We start from the raw sequence: 21,353 nt of genomic DNA, 5'->3' as shown, positions 1-21,353 counted from the left end.
TATCAGATTCCTAAAGAAAGTAAGTTATGTTTAAAGTAGTAGCTCATTTAATAGCATTCTTTATTCTTGCAGCTCTAGTTTGTAGTATGTAGTGTCTGATAGAAGATCTCTTTCTTTTTAAGGCACAAGGAAAAGGAAACATCGTGGACTATAAGAAGGTTGGTAAATTACATTTATATCTCATTTTTAATATTTTCTAAAATATTTTCAAGGATATTTTTGACAGTTGAGAGAAACTTCCTTATTAAAGCTAGGTTGTAAGTTGAGTGTGTGGATATGAAGGGAGGGAGAATGGCTCGTGCAATTTTTTGATTTTAAAAAGCCGCAAAGAGACAGCTGTACTGTAACTATAAAATGTAGCTATTTAATAATTGTATTTTAATAATGTATCTAAAAATAGTAATTTAATAATGTAGTTATTGAATAATCATTTTTACTCTCATTTCTCTCATTTACTTCCTCAAACTCGATTTTCAGACCAGGCTTCTGATGGCTTTTGCAGTCCTTTTTTTCCTGGAGTCATTCGCGGGTTAGATCCTATCAGTGGTCTCTCTCTGTTGGTAGAGTACACTGCTAATTTTTTTTTTTAATCTCACCTTAGTTCCATGCCATCTCTTAAAAAAATATACACATACACGTGTTCTACAATAATTTGGTTTCTTGTGGTCCCCATTACAACTTTGAGCTTTACAGTGCTGTATTTGCTATTTCTCTATAATAAAGGCAGACCTGAACTAAGTAGCTTAACTACTACAAGTAACTGGGACACATTAAAACTCTTAAAGGGCCGCAGGAGATGGCTGACAAGCTTCCCCTGGTTAAATACTGGGGCACAGCGTGCTCGTGTTGGAGAGAGAAGATGACATTGTGTCCCCAGCTCAGTGAGCATGAGCCTGACTTGTTCTGAGTCTTAAGTAGATCATGAAGTCCAGTCAGTTGTGTCCAGCATTGGTGGGAAATAATTTATAAATTACTGAGCCACATGCACGATTGAGAATTGCTTCTTGAAGTGAGGCCTGAAGAGTGTTACAGCTCTGGCTGATTGCTGCTCATATGGAAGGCTAACACACAAGTACTGGTCAGATTATTATAATTATTCTGTATTAAGAAAAATTGCAATTCGGATTATTAAAAAACCTCTCTGCCCTTCCTTCCTCTTAGAACATAAGCAGGATATCAACCTTACTTTGCTATTTAAAATCATTGTGCTTTTAGGTTTTTCTCTACAACAGTCACAGTTGTATCAGTTTTCTTTCTTCTAAATCACCACTGAGAGCACCAAATTTATTTTTCAGATGTGTCTTGGGGAAACTCCTGTGAATATTTAAGATAGGTTACTTATTTTTGCAATTTCAGAATGGGTTTTCTTCTTTTAATTGTTAAAATTGTGATCCACATAGTGTCATTTCCATACTTTGACCAAAAAAAAAAGGCAAAGGGGAAAGAAAAGCATCTAAATTTGCTTAACTAAATTAAACATTTTTCAGAGTATTCTGTATTTTGACTGAAATTTTTTCATATCTTGGATCCTTCACATGGAATTAAAAAACTTAGAGTATGCTTAGGCAACTTGGACACTTGAATAAACAGTAAAGAAGGAGAGAAAGCCCTTCTGGTTTTATATTTTGAGCAATTGACTTCTGTCAGAAAGCACATGATTTTTGCTATCTTTGGGTATCTCTTGCTCAAGCCAAAGGTATTATGAGTTTAGTAACGATAGTGAAAAAATTCTGCATGATTTTTGTGAGTTCAAACAACAATCAGTTTTTGGGTTTTTTTTAGAAGTCAGTTTCAAAAACTTAGGCTATCACATCCCTCTTTTCCCTGTTTGTTGGTTTAAAGTAAAAGTGGTCATTAGTTATATCCATGCTAAATGAACTCAGGAACCTGTAGCTGTCCCGAGCAGAATAACTTCACCAGCATTTGCACACAGCCAATTAGAGGGCATGTTTTGCTGTACAAATTAGTATTTATTTTTTTGCTTTTTGTCATGTTGTCTTTTCTCCTGCATCAATAGAGTCGGTGCTTTGCACATTGCTCAGTCTTTTCTTCTCAGCATCACAGTCCCTTCTCATCTTTCTATTCAGTTGATACAGTTACTTTAACGTTCCTAATCAAATCTGGGAGCTTGTTTCTCTTTCTTCTCCTTTTTAATTTTGTAAAAGCAAAGATCACCAAAACTAGCTGTAGAACTTCTGAAAATTTTGATTATTTTTCTTCTCTTAGTTTTTATTATGAACTTCAGCGTGCCACTTAGTTGAGATAAAAATATTGTTCCTTTAGTTAAACTCATAAATATATGTATACAAAAGTTGTTAGCTATATAGCCCACTTAAGAAAGTTTTACCTTGCTTGCTGCATTTTCAGTTAAAATAATGAAGGTAAATTTGAGAAATTGAGATCCGCACGTTTAACATGCCTCCTTAAAAGGCAAAAATCTTATTTCAATTTTGAAGCTGCTTAAGAATTTTGAATTGTTCTTTTGATGGATTTTATATTGAAATGGTACCTCTGATTTTTTTCACTGATAAAAAAATACTTTTATTGTACCAGCAAGTTTAATGAGGTCTCTGACAGAAATATAGAAGTGAAATACTTTCTATTAATTTAATAACGTTTGAGACTGTCTTGTAAATAAGGTCACTATGTTCTGCAAAATTTTTTAGATTTTTTTTCCTCCCTGCTTTGCTCTATCTTCTTATCGGAAGGGTTTTGATATCACAAAAAGATTAAGGTCTGTGTTTCTGAATATATTCTCTCACATTAGTATCAGAGTGTTTCACCCTGTTTTTTCCTGTACCATCACACCACATCCAGACAAATTATTGATCCATCATTGTGGTGTTTGAAAGTCTCTTCCAGAGATGAAAAAAGTGTTTCAGCTGTTTTAGTGGTGTTTCTCAGATAACAAAAGGGAAAGTACTGATTTATGTCAGGAACAAATTTCATGTGTGCATTGAAAGAAACAGCAACTTTCTTGTCCCCCTCATTTGTATGTGGCAAAAATCTCAGACTTCTTAAAATCAAAAAGCTTTTGTCCATTTTACATCTACCTTGCATGCAAGCTGCAAGATGCAAGCTGTGTAATTCTCAAACAATAACCTGAGATTCTTAATTTAATTGTTACCACTTGATAATATTGATTAAAAACTGTCTGCTAAAAGTCGAGGCCTTAATGGTGCTTGGCATTATACAGGCTTGTTAAAGGAGTGTAACAGAGGCATAACTAGTAGCAGAAATGAGTAAGCTAGAAATAATTCTTGTTTTCTGGCCAAGGCTCTAGAAAAACGATAACCTAATACTAAATAAAGAAACAAATCCGGTATTTTGTAGCTGATGACGATGCTATGCAATTATTTGTTACTTTTCTAAATGCAATATTCAGGAAAGATAAATTAAGTCAAGTGAGAGAGGATGTAGCAAAACTTTATTTTTTTTTTACTGTACCCCTGACCATTTGCTCTGCTGTCTGTTATAGAGGCCTTTCATCCAAACTGGTATAGGAAGTATGGCACAGTGTGGCACAGTATGCTGTGACATACTTTCTTAGTTTGTATATGAAGTATTGTGCACTACATCAACTCCAGGAGCAGAGTTTGTACAGTGCTGGAAGAGCATGAGTCAGGATGGGGTAGATCCAGCTGTTCACACTGCATGGCACTAAAGGCTTGACTTCCCATATGGTAGGAAAGAGAGAAGAAGAATGGGAAAGGTCACATGTAGTTACAAGGAGGTTTCTCAGCAGTGCTCTACTGCCATGCTGCTAATAAATAACAGCAGCACGGTGCCATCCAGTTGTGCCAGCCAGTTGTGCCCTTGCCCACCCCACTGCTCACTGCCATGGCGAGTGCAGCCGTCCTGTGCAGTGCTGGCTGCGGCTCTGCCGCCCCGTGGTGTAAGGGACGCCCATCCCGTGGCTTTGTTTACATGCCAGGGAATCGTCATGAGGTGTGTCATGACTGTAGGCCACAGACTGTTCACTCTCTTGCTCCTGAAATGCAGCAGTTAAAAACAGAGGGTTGTTGTTTGTGGTGTTTATGACCCGGGTTGGTTTTGCATGAAGATTTGTCTTGTTTGTTTTGGAGCAACCACTGGTGTTAGTTCCTTTTGTTATGTATAATAAAAACCACAGCATAGTCAGTGATTTAATGAAGATGGGGTTTTTTAGATGTGTTAGTAGTATTGCAAAAGCATCCAAAACCATTCAGATTAAACAATTTTCTTATTTTTTGGAATTAATATCTGAATTATCAAGGTGTACATCCAGTACCAACAATCAGTTGCATCTTTGTTTGTAGTCAGTGGGTATTTTCCCACTTCCTTGGGATGAGAATCCAGCATAACTTTTGTTTCATTAAAGCAAATAATTATCACATGTTTTAACATAAATACCAAGTTGATTGCTTGTGTATGCTAAGATGACAATTAACAATCACTATTTTCAGTAGTGGGATTTAAGAAAATTACGCTTTTTGGTAAAGAGTCTTCACAACTGCCATTGTTTAGATTTAAAAGCTAGTGGGTCTTGCTAAGTTCATTGTGAAAGACATGGAAAGGCATTGGTGTCCCTTCTAAAATAACAAAGAGTCTGTACAATCAATCAGTGTCTCAGGATGGCTTGTGATTTTTTGGCAAAGCGTATTATAAGAGCTGTGTAACAGCAGTGTTCCCTGTAAGCAGGCCATCTTTCCTCTCCTGTTGGGGACAGCCCTCCCCACATTTGGTCTCACCCTAATTATAGTGTGGGTTTCAGTTTGAAGTAAAAAGAAAATTTTTCTGTTTGTCAGATGAATAAAGAAAATAAATTCTACTCTACTAATGGAGGCTTCTGCAGGGCGTTTGGGCCCTTTGAAGATGCATTTCTTTACCTTTTGTACAGAAACAGTTTCTCAGAAAATATTTGAAAAATACTGTCCCAGTTTCAGCTGGCATATCATGCTGCATATAGCCAACAAAGATTTTTAAAAAAATAAATTTAAATCCTATGATGCTGTGAAGTGATGTAAATAAATGGTTGTCCGGTGTTTTTTTGAGAAGGAAGAGCTCAACCCTATATCCAGCCACAAGAATGGATGCTGAAACATTCCAAAGTACTTCTTTATAAAACAAAGGAAAAAATGGACAATATTGATCTACTACCTATGAAATATGTTGATACTTTTTTAAGGTAACATTTCAGCAGTCTAAAACACCAGTGATTATTGAGCATGCTGTTCCCACAAAAGAGAAAACAAATTTAGAAAAGCCAGTGCAGAACACTGCAGGCGCTTAGAGCATTATTCAGTCACTCAGCCACAGATCAATTTAGATTTCGGGGTTTGGGGTTTCTTTTTGTTTCAGCAAGTACTGTGCGTTTCAGAAACACAAAATGTTTTAGCTCACTTCAGGGTCACAAAGAATGCATGATATTCAAAGATTTCAGTATATAACAAATTATCTGGTTTAAGATCATCCTTCTAAAACAACATCAAAGAAATCTGAAGTTACTTTTGATATTTTGCCATTGAAGTAATTAACCCTAGGTTGGACTATGGAAAAAAAATCAGGAATTTCAGTGTTCTCTTTCTCCCATTGCATTTAAAGTCTATTACAGCGAAAATATTCACCACGTATTCAATGAGTCTTCCTACCCCGCCCCACCCTGCCCCTGGTTTGTTGCTCCCTACAGGTAGTACTGTGTGAAAGGAATCTTCTTTCCTTTGGCTCATGAAGCAGAAATGTCTCAACAGAGAAGATTTGAAATCAGTTGACTTTGTACTTGAACACCTGCTTAGTTTTTGACTCCTTTAGTTCTTCAGTGTCCAAATCCAGCAGTTCCTAGCTTGCCTCTTTGACCTCTTGCTGCCCTCAGACCAGCTGTTCTGTCCAACAGCAATCCAGAGCAGTTGGTCTGAAAGGCAAATCCTTCATTTCTGTGGTATGGATGAGAAATCCTCTTTTTGCCTTTTTAAAACAAACAGACTGGGAAACATGGTACTTTGAACTCTATTCACAGAATCATACAGTAATTGAAGTTGGAAGGGACCTCTGGGTGATGTCTGGTGCAGCCTCTCGCTCAAAGCAGAGCCAGTGTGGGTTTGCTCAGTTAAGTTTTTTGTATCTGCAAGGGCACAGATTGCAAAGCAGTGCAGATATGTTGTGGAGGAGATCACGTCTCATCTGAGCCTAAACTTGGCTGTGCTATTGCAAGACTATTCTTTAAGCTGAATTTAAATAACCAAAACCCAGTTGGTGGTTTTTTCAGAGTCTTGGCACTTCTAGAATGAAGTACAGCTTTAATGGCAATGGTCTGAACAAAAGCTTGAAAGTAAAAATGCAGTATTCCAGCATATCTAGCAGTTCAACTGGAGAAAAGTATAGCTAAGCAATCTGTGTTTTGACTTGTATTCAGTTTTAATTACTGAATATCATTCTGAAGAAGATTGTGTGGATTAAATTGTTCCTGCAAGTGAAAATATGCACAAAATTAAATATGCCATATAAGTAGAGACTAAAAGAGCAGATTCTTATATTTAGAAGAAATTAATGAGGCAGCTTAAATAAAGTTTATAAAGTAAAAAATAAAAGCAGTTAATTTTGCTTTTCTGTTCATTTGCTGCAAAAATTAGCTGTTCCTATCCAAATTTTAAAATAATACATCTATACTGGATACATTGATTTTTTTTCTTCTGCATCCTTAGTTTGTGAAGTTCATTACATAAAATTATTGAAGCTCAAAATTTGAGAGAGAGTCTGAAAATGTAACTGTAATACAACTTAAGACTTAAATTAGGGGGCTTTTCCATACAGCAGGGCTACTGAAGCCTGGTTTCTTAAGGAGTTATTTCCTCTATTTCTTTAATAACTATCCCACTACAAAAAGCCAAATTTCTACTTTTTTTTTCCCTTGTACAACCCCAGCTGAGATAGAGGTAGCATGCAGTCTGGTTAGTTCAGACTGGTTTGCCTCTGTGTGTGCTTATTTGAGTTGACTAGCTGGTTCTGCAAATGGAATATAAAACAGGTACGTTTTTGAGGGCTATAAATTGTTCATTACGTAGGATGATCTCTAACTGAAAAGCTGGGGAAGGAGCTTGCCATATAAGCAGGTATTTTCCATTTCGATGTTCCTTGAACTTTGCTGGGAAACATTAACAGTGGATTAGGCTGATTTTTGTGTAGTGATTCCTCTGCCTATAGTTTGACACGAGCTTTGTGATTGTATTGGCTTCAAAGCAGTGTGTGTGTCTGAGGGCTTACACAAGACAAGCGTGTAAATGGATTGTGTCCTTGTGTTAGGATTCTCCCCCTTCCCAGACTCTGCTCTTTCAACTAAGTCATGGTACATATATGTGAGCATATATATGCCTAAGCTAAGCTCCTCTGGCTTTTGACCAATTTGAAGACTCTCTAGGATTTTCTTTCCTGTTTACATCCCAATATATACTGCCATAAATATTAGAAGCTATGCTAATCCTTTTTAATAAGCTTTAGCAAATCAGCAGAGTTTGCCTCAAGATGTGTGGGTTCTACTATCCCACAAGGTTGTGCCTCAAAGAAGGGGGAAGGGACACCTTTGCACGCTGCTAGAGCACCTCATCTCACCTATCCTCACCTTTACTGCAGAGCCCTGGAAATATGGCTGATTCTCACTCATTAGAAGACATGTTGAATTAGCTATGTGATGCATTTATGCCTCAGAGCAAGTTCCTTTCCAGCACACAGTGCAGGAAGATTCCAGCTGAAGAGGAGAATAAAATTTTTATGAATTGGGACTTGAACACTCAAGTGCTGTAATATGCTTTCAGCTAATTTCATCTTTAAATACAGATAATGAATCCACTTTCAGATAAGAAGCATCGTTCATTCTGTATGAATGCAAGTAGTATAGAAAGTGGGTGATTTACAATTTGGTCATATCTAGGATTTATATATGTGTATGTGTGTGTGTGTGTGTGTGTATGATTTAAACTAGATAGGTAAGGTGATACTGATGTATTTTCAAAATATTTTGGGCACTGAGCTGTTTATTGATGGAAAACATGCCTTAGGAAACTTCCCTCTATAGTTTGTTACTGTAGGTACCTGTATCCAAGAAAAGCCATTTTTTTAAAAAGCTGGTGCAGTGCAGTAAGACAGTTGTGAAAGCCAGGTGGGGCGTGTTAAAGATCATGAAATGCTGTAATGCTTTTGGAAGAATCAAAACCCAAAGATCCACCAGACCGTTGTTCCCAGGCTCTGGCATGAGGCATCAGGCTGTATTTTAGAGTAGAAAATGTGTTTCGTGTCAGTCTCATGATGCTGTTCAAGAAAACCTACTAATTAAAAATAAAAAAGCCCTTAATAAGAGCTATTTAGAGCTTCTGCTAAGTTCGGGTATGGGGAAACGAACATGTTTTGTTTTGTCAATTTTGTTTGTATTATTTCATAGGAAATTTAACCCATCATTTACCCAAGTTTTTTAGGTGCCAAATCTTTCCAGCAACTTGCTGTGAAATGTCAGTTATTCCGTGAAAGTATTTTCTTTCTCATATGGTGTATCATCAAGCCTTTGTCAAATTCTGTAGCCTTACTGGTAAGATGGAGTTCATGTGAGTTCAGTGTGATGGTTTACCACATTTTACTTACAAAATTTGCTTTTGTCCACTGTGACCAGTGTAATCACATGGTCTATAAATAGAAACCCCTATTACAAAATACAGTCATTCCACCTGTGTCATCCTGTGCTGATTTCCGAAAGCAGGGGATGGAATGGGTGTTCATAAAATGCAGGTTTTTACTGCAGGAAACCGGAGTGTGAGCGAATGGCTGGTTTGCCAGTTCTGCACAAAAGCTCTCAGGCAGTGGCTGAGGTATGAAATGCTCAGATACTTCAAAATTTTAATTTTTTTTTTTTTTTTTAGTTTAAGTGTGCCCTTTGGAGAGCCAGCATCTTTCAGGTGATGAAGTAACAGGTGGTGTAGTTTAAATTATGCACAGTTTCGCTGTAGTGGGGAGCTAAACAGAGCAGCTGAGAGGATTTAAGGGCTTTGTATGATGGCTTTGGCTTTGCCTTTACCTCGGGAAGAGGCGGTGGAAGCCCTGTGCTCCCAGAGATAACTGGGCACTGCTGAAACCCCCCCACACCGATGTGCCTGTGTTTTCCAACAGCTGCAGGAAGCAATCAAGGCTGGCAAAGGTGTGACATCTGCCATCGACCTCTGCCGCTGCCACGGAAACAGAGCACTGGCAGCCCTGGAGCGATTCCCTCCCTCGGAGGCCAGGGACGCCTTGGCCAACATTGTCTACGCCGTGACCAGGCTTCCCTGACCTGCCGCTCCGGGAGGAGCATCTCTCCCTCCACAGGTGGACACCAGTGCTGCCTCACACCTCTGATCACCTCATCCCATCCCGGCAGAGGAACGTGCACTCGCTGCCGCCGCCAGCAGCAAAATTCGGGAGAGGAAAGAAAAAAGGTCACAGACGGTTTTCGCTTGTCGTGCCAGAAGCGCACTTGAGGCTGCACCGGTAGAAATAATTAATGAGTCCCGTTTCCGTGACCTCAGCAAATGGACAGGAAATAAGTCGGTATTGATTGGGCACCAGCGGGGATGGCGCCAGGGCGGAGGCCGGTGGTTTTCCTGCCAGAGGGAGGGATAGAGAGAGGGAGGGATGGAAGGGCGTGAAGATCCAGGTGTCACAAGAAACCCGCTCAAACCTGCCCAGAGAGAGTGAGCTGCCGAAGCCGGGAATTAACATACCCTTATCCAAGGGGAAGGGCAGTTCGGCGGATTAATGGGGGAAAATCCCTCTCTGTCTATGAGCAGTCATGTCTCCTCACACTGTTTTTATGCATTCAAATGTAAAATTACCCTGTGCCTAATGAGTTCTGTATTTGAGAAACTTGCTGAGAAAATGTGTCAAGCATGGTAAGTAGGAGTTTTAAAATATTTAATCAAATATTAATTTGGCTCTGTTAAGGGAACTGAGTGCCTAGAGTTTATACTGTGCCTATGTAAAATGTTGCTCTGGGTCAAAGAATGAGGTTTTTCCAACACCTCTGGGGGAGGGAATATCCCTTCCTCAGATCCAGCAGTTTGTTTCAACGGTCTTACACTAAAGAGTTTTCTATGTTTGTGACACTTGTGTTAATTTAAGCCAAATAAATGTTAATTTGTAAGGCTAGACATCAGCCCTTGGCAGAAAGGAAGCAGGAATGCTCCTCTGTGAGTAGTCACTGCACTGAATAAAATGCAGAAAATACCAGAGAAGTTTTGAACCTCAGCAGGTTGGATTTTCAAGTCCAATTACAGCCAGCTTATAAGGTGTATCAGAAGCCTGCAATTTGAGACCGTCTCTGTTTTGTTCATAGGAGATGATTTTTGTGGTTTGCACACGTGCAATCTGAGAATGCCGTTGACAAGAAGGCTGAGTTTACATAAATGATCTAGATTGAGACTCAGCTACCTTTCTTCCTTCTGTGGTGTAATTACAGCCCAATCTGGAGACAGCTAGCACAGCAAACAGATTTCATTACATCCCTCACTCAAACACTAAGTGGAGTTATTTCTGTTAAATTCTCTCCTCCCTCCTTTTCCCCCTGCACTCCCTCCCTGTTGCACAGCTTGTTTGTCATAGATCAGCGTGTTGCATTCCACCAAATGCAAAATATAAATAAAAACTCTATCCTCTAAAAATATACTGAAAATACACCCTGTGTAATGTACATAATATTCTGTGTACATTCTGCCCACATTATACCATGATATTTCATGTACAATAAGCAACCTTGAGTCACAATCTTTGTTTAGGAGCAGAATCCGGAACTCAGGACTCACTTTGTTCTGGAGAATGGCTTCAACACCAGACCCCTTATTACTTGCACTTTCTCTCTTGCCTGCCCTGGCATTTTCTCTCTTCCCAAGACTCTGGCACTTCTCCCTGAGTTACTGTTGTTACTGAAACAGGGAGGCTGGAGACAGAAGAGAAACACTGAGAAGTGTGGTTTATTCCAGGCAGTTACCCATGAAGTTCCCTGAAGTTCTCCTAATAAAAAATGTGCTTGAACGAAATACCTAAACACAACCAGAGTCATATTTCAGCTTTCTTTGGCTCTTGTTTTTACATACTACATTAAGTAAGGGCCATTCATCATCTTTTCTTTGTCTTACATCTGTGTTAATTGGTTCATAATGGTTTAGGGCTGCAAAAAGCTCGGGTTGCTGGAGATATTCTGAGTCACTTCACCTCACCTGTGTGAAAAAAATACCAAACATAATGCAAAACTATGTACACCTCATTTATTTTTTCATGCAAGTGCAAGTTTTTATTTGTACTTGTTACCAATAAAAGGTAATCATCAAAAATTAATTACTTTTTTTTTGTATTTTTACCACAGTATGTTCTGATTGCTCCTGAATAATTCAACCTTAATTTAAAAAAACCAAACAAACAGTATGAGTTGTCGCTTATCAATATTACCAAGTAATCTTATATTTAAGGAATTTGCCTGTAATTCTTCAGAAATTTTTGTTGTCTTGTTTCCTCCAGGTAAACTACAAGCAAAGTATTGTACCCGTCTGTCAGACTCCGGGTGAATTAGTCAGTGCTGTGTTCTCATACACTGCTCACACCTCGTGCAGCTTCTGAGCAGTGTGTGACCTTCGGGCTGTTCTGATCTTACTTTTGTCCGCTTGGTTCCTTGTCCCCACCTACCTGTAAAGCAGGTCAGGGAGAGGGATGCCTGCGGTCTGAGGAAGGCATTCACACCATTTACTTCAGTCACCCAGCTACTCAACCAGACATTCCTGTTGGCTGCTCCTCTGAACTTATCACCAGTATGGATTTGCCGCACCATTCCACAGATGCACAAAATACAGGACAAGATCCCAGCTGCTTTTTAAACCAAATTAAAATTAAAAAGTTACCCTGATCCACTGCATCTTACTTCTGATGGAGTTAATTTTCTTCGTAGTATCCTATACAGTGCCATGTTTTGGATAGGTAACTAAAACAGCGTTGCTCACCCACTGTGCTCAGCAGTACTTGCACAGTGCCAAAACTTCCTCCGCTCCTCACTCCAACACCCAGGGAGGGGTTGGTTGTGGGCAAGGGGCTGGGACAGCTGACCTCAGAGATAGTCTGTGCTGTACAAGATCATGCTCAGCAGTATGGGGGTGGGGAGTGGAGATGTTCCAGGGGCCTCTTGCTTGGGCACTGTCTGGGCATCAATGGACGGGTATTGATTGCTTTTTCATTGCTTGTTTTTCATGGTTTTGTTTTCATTTTTTCCTCTTGTACCTATTAAACTGTCTTTAATTCAACCCACAAATTTTCTCACTGTTGCCCTTCTCTGCGGTAGTATGGAGACACTTCTCCATCTGTTAATGGTTAGGGATTTTTAGAAGAATCTGTTAAAATTGTGTCTTTTGTTGGTGGCATCAATTTCAGTTTCCCACTGAAATTCCCAATATTTTTGACCTTTAGGATTGTAGCCTCAAACTGTTCCAGGAACAGAAGTAGTTCAGTACAAAGCTCTTTCTGGTCTGAGAGTCTCCTTGCCCCCACTCGTACTCACTGAGCTGAAGCACCAGGAAATTCCAAGTGGAAATAGGCTCTTAATCATAAGGCACTTAGTAGACTGTCTTTATACCCTTCAGTTCCTCCTCACCTGTTTGTAAACACTCTTTGAATGATTTTGCATTTACTTTTAGTAAAGGAGCAAGTCATGCAAATACAAAAAACTCTTGTTTGCCTGCCTCTGGCCTCACACTGCCTCAGCTGGATAGAGAGGAATGCTGCTCCCTGTTCCTCTGTGCTGGGCACAGAGGGTGGGATGTACCACATCGAACTTGGCTGGACATGTCTAACCCCAGATGTGCTTCATCTCAGTCCTGAAAATACCTCTGTGAAGGACTGTATCCATCCTTGGACTACACAGAACTAAAAGCCTACAGTACATCCCACTGTGGGGGGCAGTGAGTGAGCAGCTCTGAGGTGCTTAGCTGCCATCCAACACAATTCATTTTGGTACCCAGAGTGGGACATACAGGGCTGAAGATAATAAGATGTTTGACCAGAGTGTGCTAGAGAGAACCTCTTATACCTGTTTAGCTATTGCTGTTCATGATGTTGACTTACTCACCCTTGATGCAGGTTTATTTGTTCCCTTACCCACTCCCTGTCATGCTCGAGAGTAAACGTGACGATTCAAGAGCTTGTTGAAGGCTGGGTTTGTCTTCTGCAGTTTGCTGTGCTGTGTAGCACTTGGTTGTGTTTTGCCTTGGAGAGCTATGATGAAAGCACTGGCCCTGAGCCTAATCTGGTATTTGGGCTCTGCGTTGCTGCTGTCCCAGTACTTTGGGAACCATCTCGTGGAGATAATTAACAATTACACCTTTTCCTCTGAGAGACAGTTTGTGGAGGAAACAATGGCACCTCCCCCTTCACCTCCTGCAGGGTAGTTGCTTTCCACCTTGTTACAATGACTTCAGTATTTTGAACACTCCTGGGTAATCAGAATATTCACATCAGTGTGTCTCAAGAATCTGTATCCAGCTTTTCCTAGGATTGAGTATTTAGGAATATCACACATGAATATGCCCTGAGGCTGTGTGGTCATGGGTAGCAAGGTATATAGAGCAGTTTTTACCTCTGATGGTGTGGGACCTGACCCCCAAACAAGTGCAGGATCCTGAAAAAGTGACAGTGCATTTGAGAAAATGATGCCCTGGCTGTGCTAAAGGGACACAACTTCTCACATGGTGCTGGGCCTGGCCTAAGCCTGCCAAGAACTGTTCAGCACCCTTAGAGGGCAGAGATGGTCTCTGGGTCTGGAGACACACAAAAAGCACCACGGCTAAGCCAGAGACCAGCCTCTCAACTCTTTACCCCTATAGTCAAGAAGAAACAATGGAGGCAGAAGTCAATTCCCTCAGTCAGGGAGAAAGCTTCTCCCAAGAGGGAGCAGGAGGATGAAGTGGAGGGGCAGCCTGCTGTGCAGCAGAACAGTCACAAGAACAGGAGCAGAAAGAAATCATAAACAAGCCAGAAATCATCAAGTCCTTATCCCTGAGGAAGCTGCAAGATACACACGAAGATTACAGCCTCAGCCTGGTGAGCTAATTATCAGCTGGCTGCTGCAGTGCTGTGGTACTGGAGCCAATAGCCAGGAATTAGAGAGCAAGGAAGCCCAGCAGCTGGGATCCCTCACAAGGGACTGGGGCATCAACAAAAGGACTGGAAAAGGATCAAAAATCAGCAGCCTCTGGAGGCAGCTTACTCTGAGGGTGAAGGAGAAGTATCCCCTTGAGAAAGATCTTGTAAACTATTAAGGCAAGAGTGGACAACTACTGAGAGTAGTGTCCAGTGTCTGAGGGAATTAGTGGTAGAGGTGATCTACAGCAGCCCGGATAACAACCAGGCATCTAAAGACCCAGATGAAATCCAGTGCCTGTGGTCCATGCAGTGAAAGTTTGTATGGAGCATGGTCATTGTATGCCAGCACCTGGTGCTGGTGACTTGGCCAGGCATCAAGGCCCCAGCTTTGGGTAGATTGGCCAGTCTGCTCCATCAATTCAAAGAGAATCTCTCTCCCACCCACCCTTGCAGGCCTGTGTCAGCTGGGGAGAGACTGTCCCAACAGTTCCAGCTATTCAAAGACAGTGTGTCTTCCTCCTTCTCCCTACCAGCCACCATCTAGGCTGGCAAGGGAGCTGTGCTCTGCTCAGGGGGAGGGTGCCATGTGCACATTTGTGTGCCACCCTGTGGTTCTGTCTGCATTACCATGAGGAGAGCATGGGGCAGTGGGATGCCTTGAATGTGGAAGCTGGGGTATGTGAATGTGGGTATGTGAGGAATTTGGTGGCCAAAAAAGGCCCATACAGGAGAATTACCACTCTGGTTGCTATTGAGCAGTTCCCCAGAGAGTGCAGAAGGACAGATACTGCCTTTGACAGTGAAGAACTTTGAAGTGAAGAACTTCTGGTTTGCAGAAAAAGGATCAGGTAATGAATACACCTTCCAGGACTTGAGGGGCCCTGCCTCTGGCCAGGTGGAGGAAAGGGGTTACCAGGTTTATTGGACTGCATGGACTTGATGGCCTGGCACACCTGATCAGCTGGCTGTGCTTCTCTTAATGTAACCTTCCATGTGCCTTGCCTTACTGGCGATAAAGAGTGCACACGTGGCCCATATCTGACTTAGTGTTGAGCTTGACAGAAGTTGCTAAAAGATTGAAAAGCTCTTGTCGGTTTAATGGAAACATTAAGGAAGTGTTCTCTGGAGCTGCTGGGGAGTGCTTCTTGCCCCAAGCGGTGCTAAAGAAGCCAGACCAGTGTTCTCAGGGGTACACCTGCTGGTGGGATCTCCCCGTGGCTTTTTCTTCTGAGCAGTATTTGAATTTTCATCAGCACAAAAGGCTAACTCAGGCAACTGTGCCATGCTGCAGATTTGCCAAGGAAGTGGCTTCTGGGTCAGAGCACTGGCTGTTGCTACTCTTGTCAGCTACTACAATCTCACAGAAGAGTGAGGCATCAAACTTTTTTTATTCTTTGTAGTCTTCAAAGTCTTTTACCTGCACAGTGTCTTACAAAAAATAAAGAGCTAAAGCTTTTCAGTCTCTCAAAGCAGTTCAAAGGAAAGAATATTTCCGGTTCTAGAAGTCATCTGTTCTGACGGTCTTTGAATTAAACTATCCTTTTTTTTTCCACCTTTCAGAAATCAATCCCTAAAATGCATTAATTATTTACATAATTAGCATTCACATGTTTCTCTTTTAGGCTAAGCCTGTTTCTCTAAAGCTAAGAGAAAGTGGCTATTAAGCTAAAATTCTTGCAGCAAATGCTTTTAAAATAAACAAAAATATAAAGTACAGAGCTTGCTGTGAGTTGTGAAGGGGAGAGGAGGGTGACAAACAAATTGGCATCGATACACCAAAGCGTCATGCAGTCACCTTTGTCCACCCCTTCATGCACTTGCATTTGTGCGTGACTCTGCCCGCAGCTCCCTGCGTTGCTGCCGTATTCCCAGCCCCTGACAGCAGCCGGAGAATGCTCGGGCTCCCCCCTGTGTAGGAGATCCCTTCTCTGCAGTTCGTGAAGTTGACTTTAATTCATGCCTATTTGCAAAATGCTTTTGTCAGTGTGCATCTCTTGGGGAAAAGCAACCTTTTTCTCCAAAACAGAAAGAGCGACAAGGCGGTTTACCTACTACACTGGAAAGCAGTGTTCTACCGACTTCACATGGTGAAATTGTCTGCAGGAGAAAAGAGGGATCGTATCATACAAGAACATTCATGTTGGCTAATAGTGACAGGCAGGTGTCCCACTCATAACTAGAAAAGTAGTTCTCAGATTTATCTGGTTTTTAAGAAATTTCTATATAAAATTCCATTTGAGGCATATTTTGATATATTGTGTAGGAGAATTACAATTTTGCAGCACCATTATAAAAAGTCTTACTTTGAAATTTCCTTCTTTACCCTACTCCACTTTGTCTTCTTCCCTTTACCCCTTGCCCCAAATATCAAAGACTGAAAATACTCTGCTTTATTATTAGAGCAATGCTCATCATTTTTTTGTTTTAAAATTGTACACGAAAGTATTTTACTTGCAACAAAAACAATATCTTAAAACTAGACTTTTTTATGCCTTCAATGACTACAGCAAATGACTGGCCTTGACTGCAAGGTTCAAATTTTAGCAGTTATTAAATGTCAAATTATAAAAATTAAATGTTAAGCAGAAGCCATTAGAAAAATCTAAAACAAGTTCCAATAGATTAGATTATTTTTTTTTTCCCCCAGAAAAGAATATGAACATTTATTTTGAAAAGCTTTACTCTCTGCAGAGGAGCATGATGTTTTTTCTATGTGACCAGCTTATCTGAAACACAGCGTGGTTAGGAAATGAGGCATTTTTCCCTCTTGGCTAGTTTTGATGAAAGCTCTCCAAGTTGCACATTGTGTCTGAACATTTCTTCATTCATAGCATGTGCCCATCGAAAACTGTTTTCTGTTTGCAGCATTTCAGCTGTACTATTTATAAGCTCGTTGAACAATGCTACTAGAGGCTGTAAAAGGTGTGTATTTCATATGCAAATCACTAGCAATAATTTTCTACAATTACACTTAGTTGCTTGCATCATTATTTTCATAAAAAATGGGTTTAGCAGGAGAACATTACAGAAAAAATGTCTGTATTAGTAAGATTTATTTTTAATCAAACAATTTTATTTATATCCAAAGTATAAAAACTGTGAATGTCCCTACGCCTGCTCACATGCTGTAAGACCACAAGCAATATACACGGCTTTTAGATGTAATATGCTAAGATATCTTTGCAGAAAAATAAACAGGGTTTAAACATCTAGTATTTCTTACAGATGACTGCTGCTGCTAAAAGTGATCACATTACTAATGATTAGAAGTATTTCTTACACAAACTTTTATGAAAAGTAATTGCTTTCAATCACATTCTATTGTAGTAATAACCACTAAGTGGCTGGTTTTTTTCTTCTTGTAAACCCAGGTCCCCACAACTACAGTTTTTATTAAAAATTCGGTCCAGATTGAATTTTCACCAATTTCAAAGGGAAATTCCTGTTGGATAAAATGCATTGACCTTTTAAATTCATGATTGTTCTCAAAGTCACTACTGTAGGGTATGACTAGGTTATATTAGATGGGTTATAACTAGATGAATTAAGGCATCGAGTAGCCATGAGGCAGAGATTCACGTTAGGACAAACTCAGAAGGGAAGATTCCCATCCATCCAAAGAGCAAGGTTCAGGAGTAGCTTCCCGGCAGTAGTGAGTGCAAAGACTGAGAAGGGAGGATCCCTAGCTGCTTCTAAGACACTGACTTTTTTTTATGAAAAGGACTGCCATGACAGAAGCAGTTGGAACTCAAAAAACCTCAAAAAGCTGTTTCAGTTTCAGGACCTGAAACAAAGAGGATTCCTACAATCTGAATATTGCTACTTTGATTGAAGAAAAAAGTAAGTTTACAGACAAAAGAAAAAAAAAGCTAAATCATCCAGCTGAGTTCTCAAAGAAACCTAGTTTTCTACATTGCTTCACAATTTTTTTCTAATATTGTTGCAAACATTTGAACTTACATATTTTAGTGCAGTATGAGTCTATGCAACTGGTCCAAAATACTCTTTCTCCATACAATGGGCAAGATACGGAACTGAGCGTTAAGCACACAAAGGAGAGTGTGCTGTTTGCTCGTGATTGGGAGATGTGGACGTCTTTGAGAGAACGGACTTTCCAGGCTGTATTTACCTCTTCTGGATGTAAAACGGAACTTGGCAAACAGACCTTTATGGGATAAATGTTTGATTGTTCAGAGTTAGTTATGGTGTCGATAATAGGATGACTGTGCATTAAGTGAGCATTACTTCTTTTTAAATGCAAAGCTGGGAAATAGCGCACAATGGCGCAGTTCTTGACTGAATTAACATAGAGTAAAGGGAACTGCGATTTCATTGCCAAGAGATTAAAAGAGGCTTATGCTTCCAAGACTGAAGTTGCTCAGATTTGTCAGTTTTTAAACAGTTATGGATGCAACTGATGTCTAAGTAAACTGCTGCAGCACAGAAGGAGAATTTAGGTTGCTCACTGGGTTGAGTTACTCTATTCTTGAAGCTCCTTTACATTTCTGCTGTACTCTTCCACTGCAGCTTCGATATGATTTTTATTTTAAGCTTTTATATAAAATTCTTCTTCCTTTAGTGCTCAAGTGTTACATATCTGCTGTCTTGCCAGTACACTCTGGTGCTACTTCAGGCTAGAAAAGGGTTTTCTTATAATGAGTGTTCATTTTTTTGAAACTTTTTCTCTGTGAGCTAAACTCTAAGATTTCCAACCCACACGCACTTGGAGATGAACTGACTTGTTTTTAAAATCCAAAGATGCCATTTATATTCTCTGTTTTGATATCCTTGATTCAGCAAGCAACACAATTATGATGCTTCTTGCCCATCTCTGTGAAGTCTAGCTAAACAGCAAATTTTGAAGTTTCCAGTGGCATCTATCATTGTATCTAAGAACAAGAAGCAGTGTTGCTGTAAAATTTAAAGAAACGCAGAATATCATGTAACAATTCTGTTTCTTGAGAAAAAAAAAAGGCAATTATATTAACTGGCACTTCCAAGTAGAGTAGTATTTTGCTGGCAGAACCCTCCAACACTGCTTGCAGCCACAAGAAGTTTAAAAATATAAATAAAGTTCAGGTGTCTGCCACTGTTCATTTCTGCCTGGGTCACAGCAATGTATGGATATTGCCCGCAGCATGTTACTTGTTCAGTATTGTCGCCTGTGGGCCAGCAGAAGTTCCAGATATTCCTGTGCAATGTGTCCATACATGTCCATGTCCTTTCAGTCTGACTGGCAGTGAAGAGCACGAAGTTATGCAAAGTTTGTTATCAAGTTGCCTTATTTGCCATTAAACATGCTAGTTTTATAAACGTTGAATTGCAGAACACATTTTACTGGAAATCAGATGAGTTAATTGGACCGATTTTTTAATGGTGCCTTTCAGACCCTTTTAATTCAAGGCAGAGGATTTTGGAACCTGCATTCTTTCTTCCCCCCCCCCCCCCCCCAATATATTCAGTCTCTTTGAAGTTTATTTATATCAAATACACACCTAAATAATTTAAGGTGAATTCCAAGCTGCCTAATTTAAGTATCTGCCCGATCTGGGTGAGTCAGTGCCTGACTCCTGCCACCGCTGGAGTTCCGAGACCAGCCGGGCACCCATGGGGCCGGGCCAGCCTCCCTGACGTCCCTCTAGAGGGCAATCCTGCCCGTTCCATCCAGCCCAGCTGAGCCCGAGCCAGCCCGGAGGAACCCGCAGTAAATGTGAGACTCCATCCACTTGGCTGTCCCCAGTGACAAGCACCCTTCCAGCAAAGGCTGGAACCACACTCAGGTTAAGAAATTGCACTGTATTCCAGAAAGCAGCCACTTGGCTCTGGGCTGCCTTGCAAGAGGGGGCACTTCCCCGGCCTGCTGCACGCACACTGTGGCCAGCAACACGGGAATCACTGAAAGTCAGCCCAAGAGCAGCAGAAAGAAAAGGTTACTGGTGTGGGCTTGTCTTTTTGCACAGGGGGCTTCTTTTACGATTAGAGTCTTAACATAAAATGTGTATAAGTTTCAGGGAACTGGCTCCACACCCCACTGTTTCTCATCTCCTTTCCTTCCAGACTCCATGACTCTTGCGTCTGGCTACAAGGTGGCCTAGTTTCAAGATGTGGTGAAGTGATAGACGATGTACTGGTACCATAGCAATACCTTTTACAGAATGAAACTCCCAAAATTAGTTCCTGCTGAAAGTGCTTTTGACATCTCATGCCACATCTCTGCCTACTGAGTGCTGTAGGCTATTGCAAAGATCTACAAGAAAGCCTTGCTGAATGTTTCGAGTTGGATTCTTGCTTATCCTAAATGTTTGTAGTGCAGGAAGCAAAAAGGCTTCTAAATTTAGGATCATTCTTCTGCTTCTTGTCGTCGTACCAAGCACCAACACACTGAGCTGTTCTGAATCCCAGCTCAGGGATGAGCCCTGGCAGCTCTTCCATCTCCCTGCCAGCCACCGTGGTTCCTCTCCCCTGCCCAGGGGAATCTCCAGCCGACTAGATCCTTTGAACTAACTCAGAGAAGGCATCCTCTGCGGAAGGCTGGCACCTTAGAGATCTACAAGTGAAAGTCTAAGGAGCTGCCACAGTCCACCCTTCGAGGACTCCATACAAGTGCAAACAGTGCTTTCAGCTTCCCTGGGGTTCTGAGCACATCGGTGTTGGTGGCATGACTGAAGTCTCACTGCAGTTTGGTCAAGTCAGTAATGGCCCATTGTATTCGAGAGCAATGGTGATCTTTTTACTGAAGAGTTTTCTTGCTAGAGCACCACTACTCCCCTCCCCGGTGACCTGGAATTTTTCAGAGTTTGCCGCAGTGTCACAGAGTGGCTTTTGAGCCAAAGGCACAAAGTGGGCGAAAGATGAACATTTGAATAAATGACGTGTATAGCACAAGTTCAAATGGTGAAAAGAAATGTGGCTTGTCTGGCTGGGAAGCCAATCTAAGCTTGCTACCTGCATTGCCTGGAGACAACTTGGCTCGCTCCCTTTCCATTGAGTACTGTTATTGCAACAATATGCTCGTGCTACTTTATGCTTAGCTGAGGCCCTTCAGGTCTCCTCCTGGGCTTGAGTCCCTAGTAGCTACAATGCCTCAGGCCAGCACTATAGAGCAGAAATGAGGTGGAGTTCAAACTGGCAAGTATTTTCTCAAGGGCTCTGAAATTGAGTTTGGGATTCCACTGGCTTGCTCTTGCCTTATGGTTGCCTTTCCTCAGTCCCACTAAGTAAAGCATTCAAATAAAATC

General features: G+C 40.9%; 1 protein-coding gene across 4 annotated transcripts in view; it reads left to right on the top strand.

Annotated features, from left to right (window-relative positions):
- The window catches only part of PDSS2 (decaprenyl diphosphate synthase subunit 2), a 118,086-nt gene extending 105,805 nt beyond the window's left edge, over positions 1-12,281 (top strand). For 2 of the 4 annotated variants that reach the window (XM_032101394.1, XM_032101391.1), the window contains 2 exons: positions 123-158; positions 9,130-12,281. In XM_032101394.1, coding sequence (XP_031957285.1) covers positions 123-158; positions 9,130-9,288 — 195 coding nt within the window. In that variant the 3' untranslated portion in view covers positions 9,289-12,281. The remainder of the gene's footprint in view (positions 1-122; positions 159-9,129) is intronic. The other 2 variants (XM_032101393.1, XM_032101392.1) reach the window with 2 other exon arrangements.
- The last annotated feature ends 9,072 nt before the right edge of the window (positions 12,282-21,353 follow it).

Source organism: Corvus moneduloides, chromosome 3 (assembly GCF_009650955.1).
Source record: "Corvus moneduloides isolate bCorMon1 chromosome 3, bCorMon1.pri, whole genome shotgun sequence".
NCBI classification, from domain to species: Eukaryota; Metazoa; Chordata; class Aves; order Passeriformes; family Corvidae; genus Corvus; species Corvus moneduloides.
Note: the sequence above shows the minus strand (reverse complement) of the source record. Positions and strands in the feature narration are given on the sequence as shown.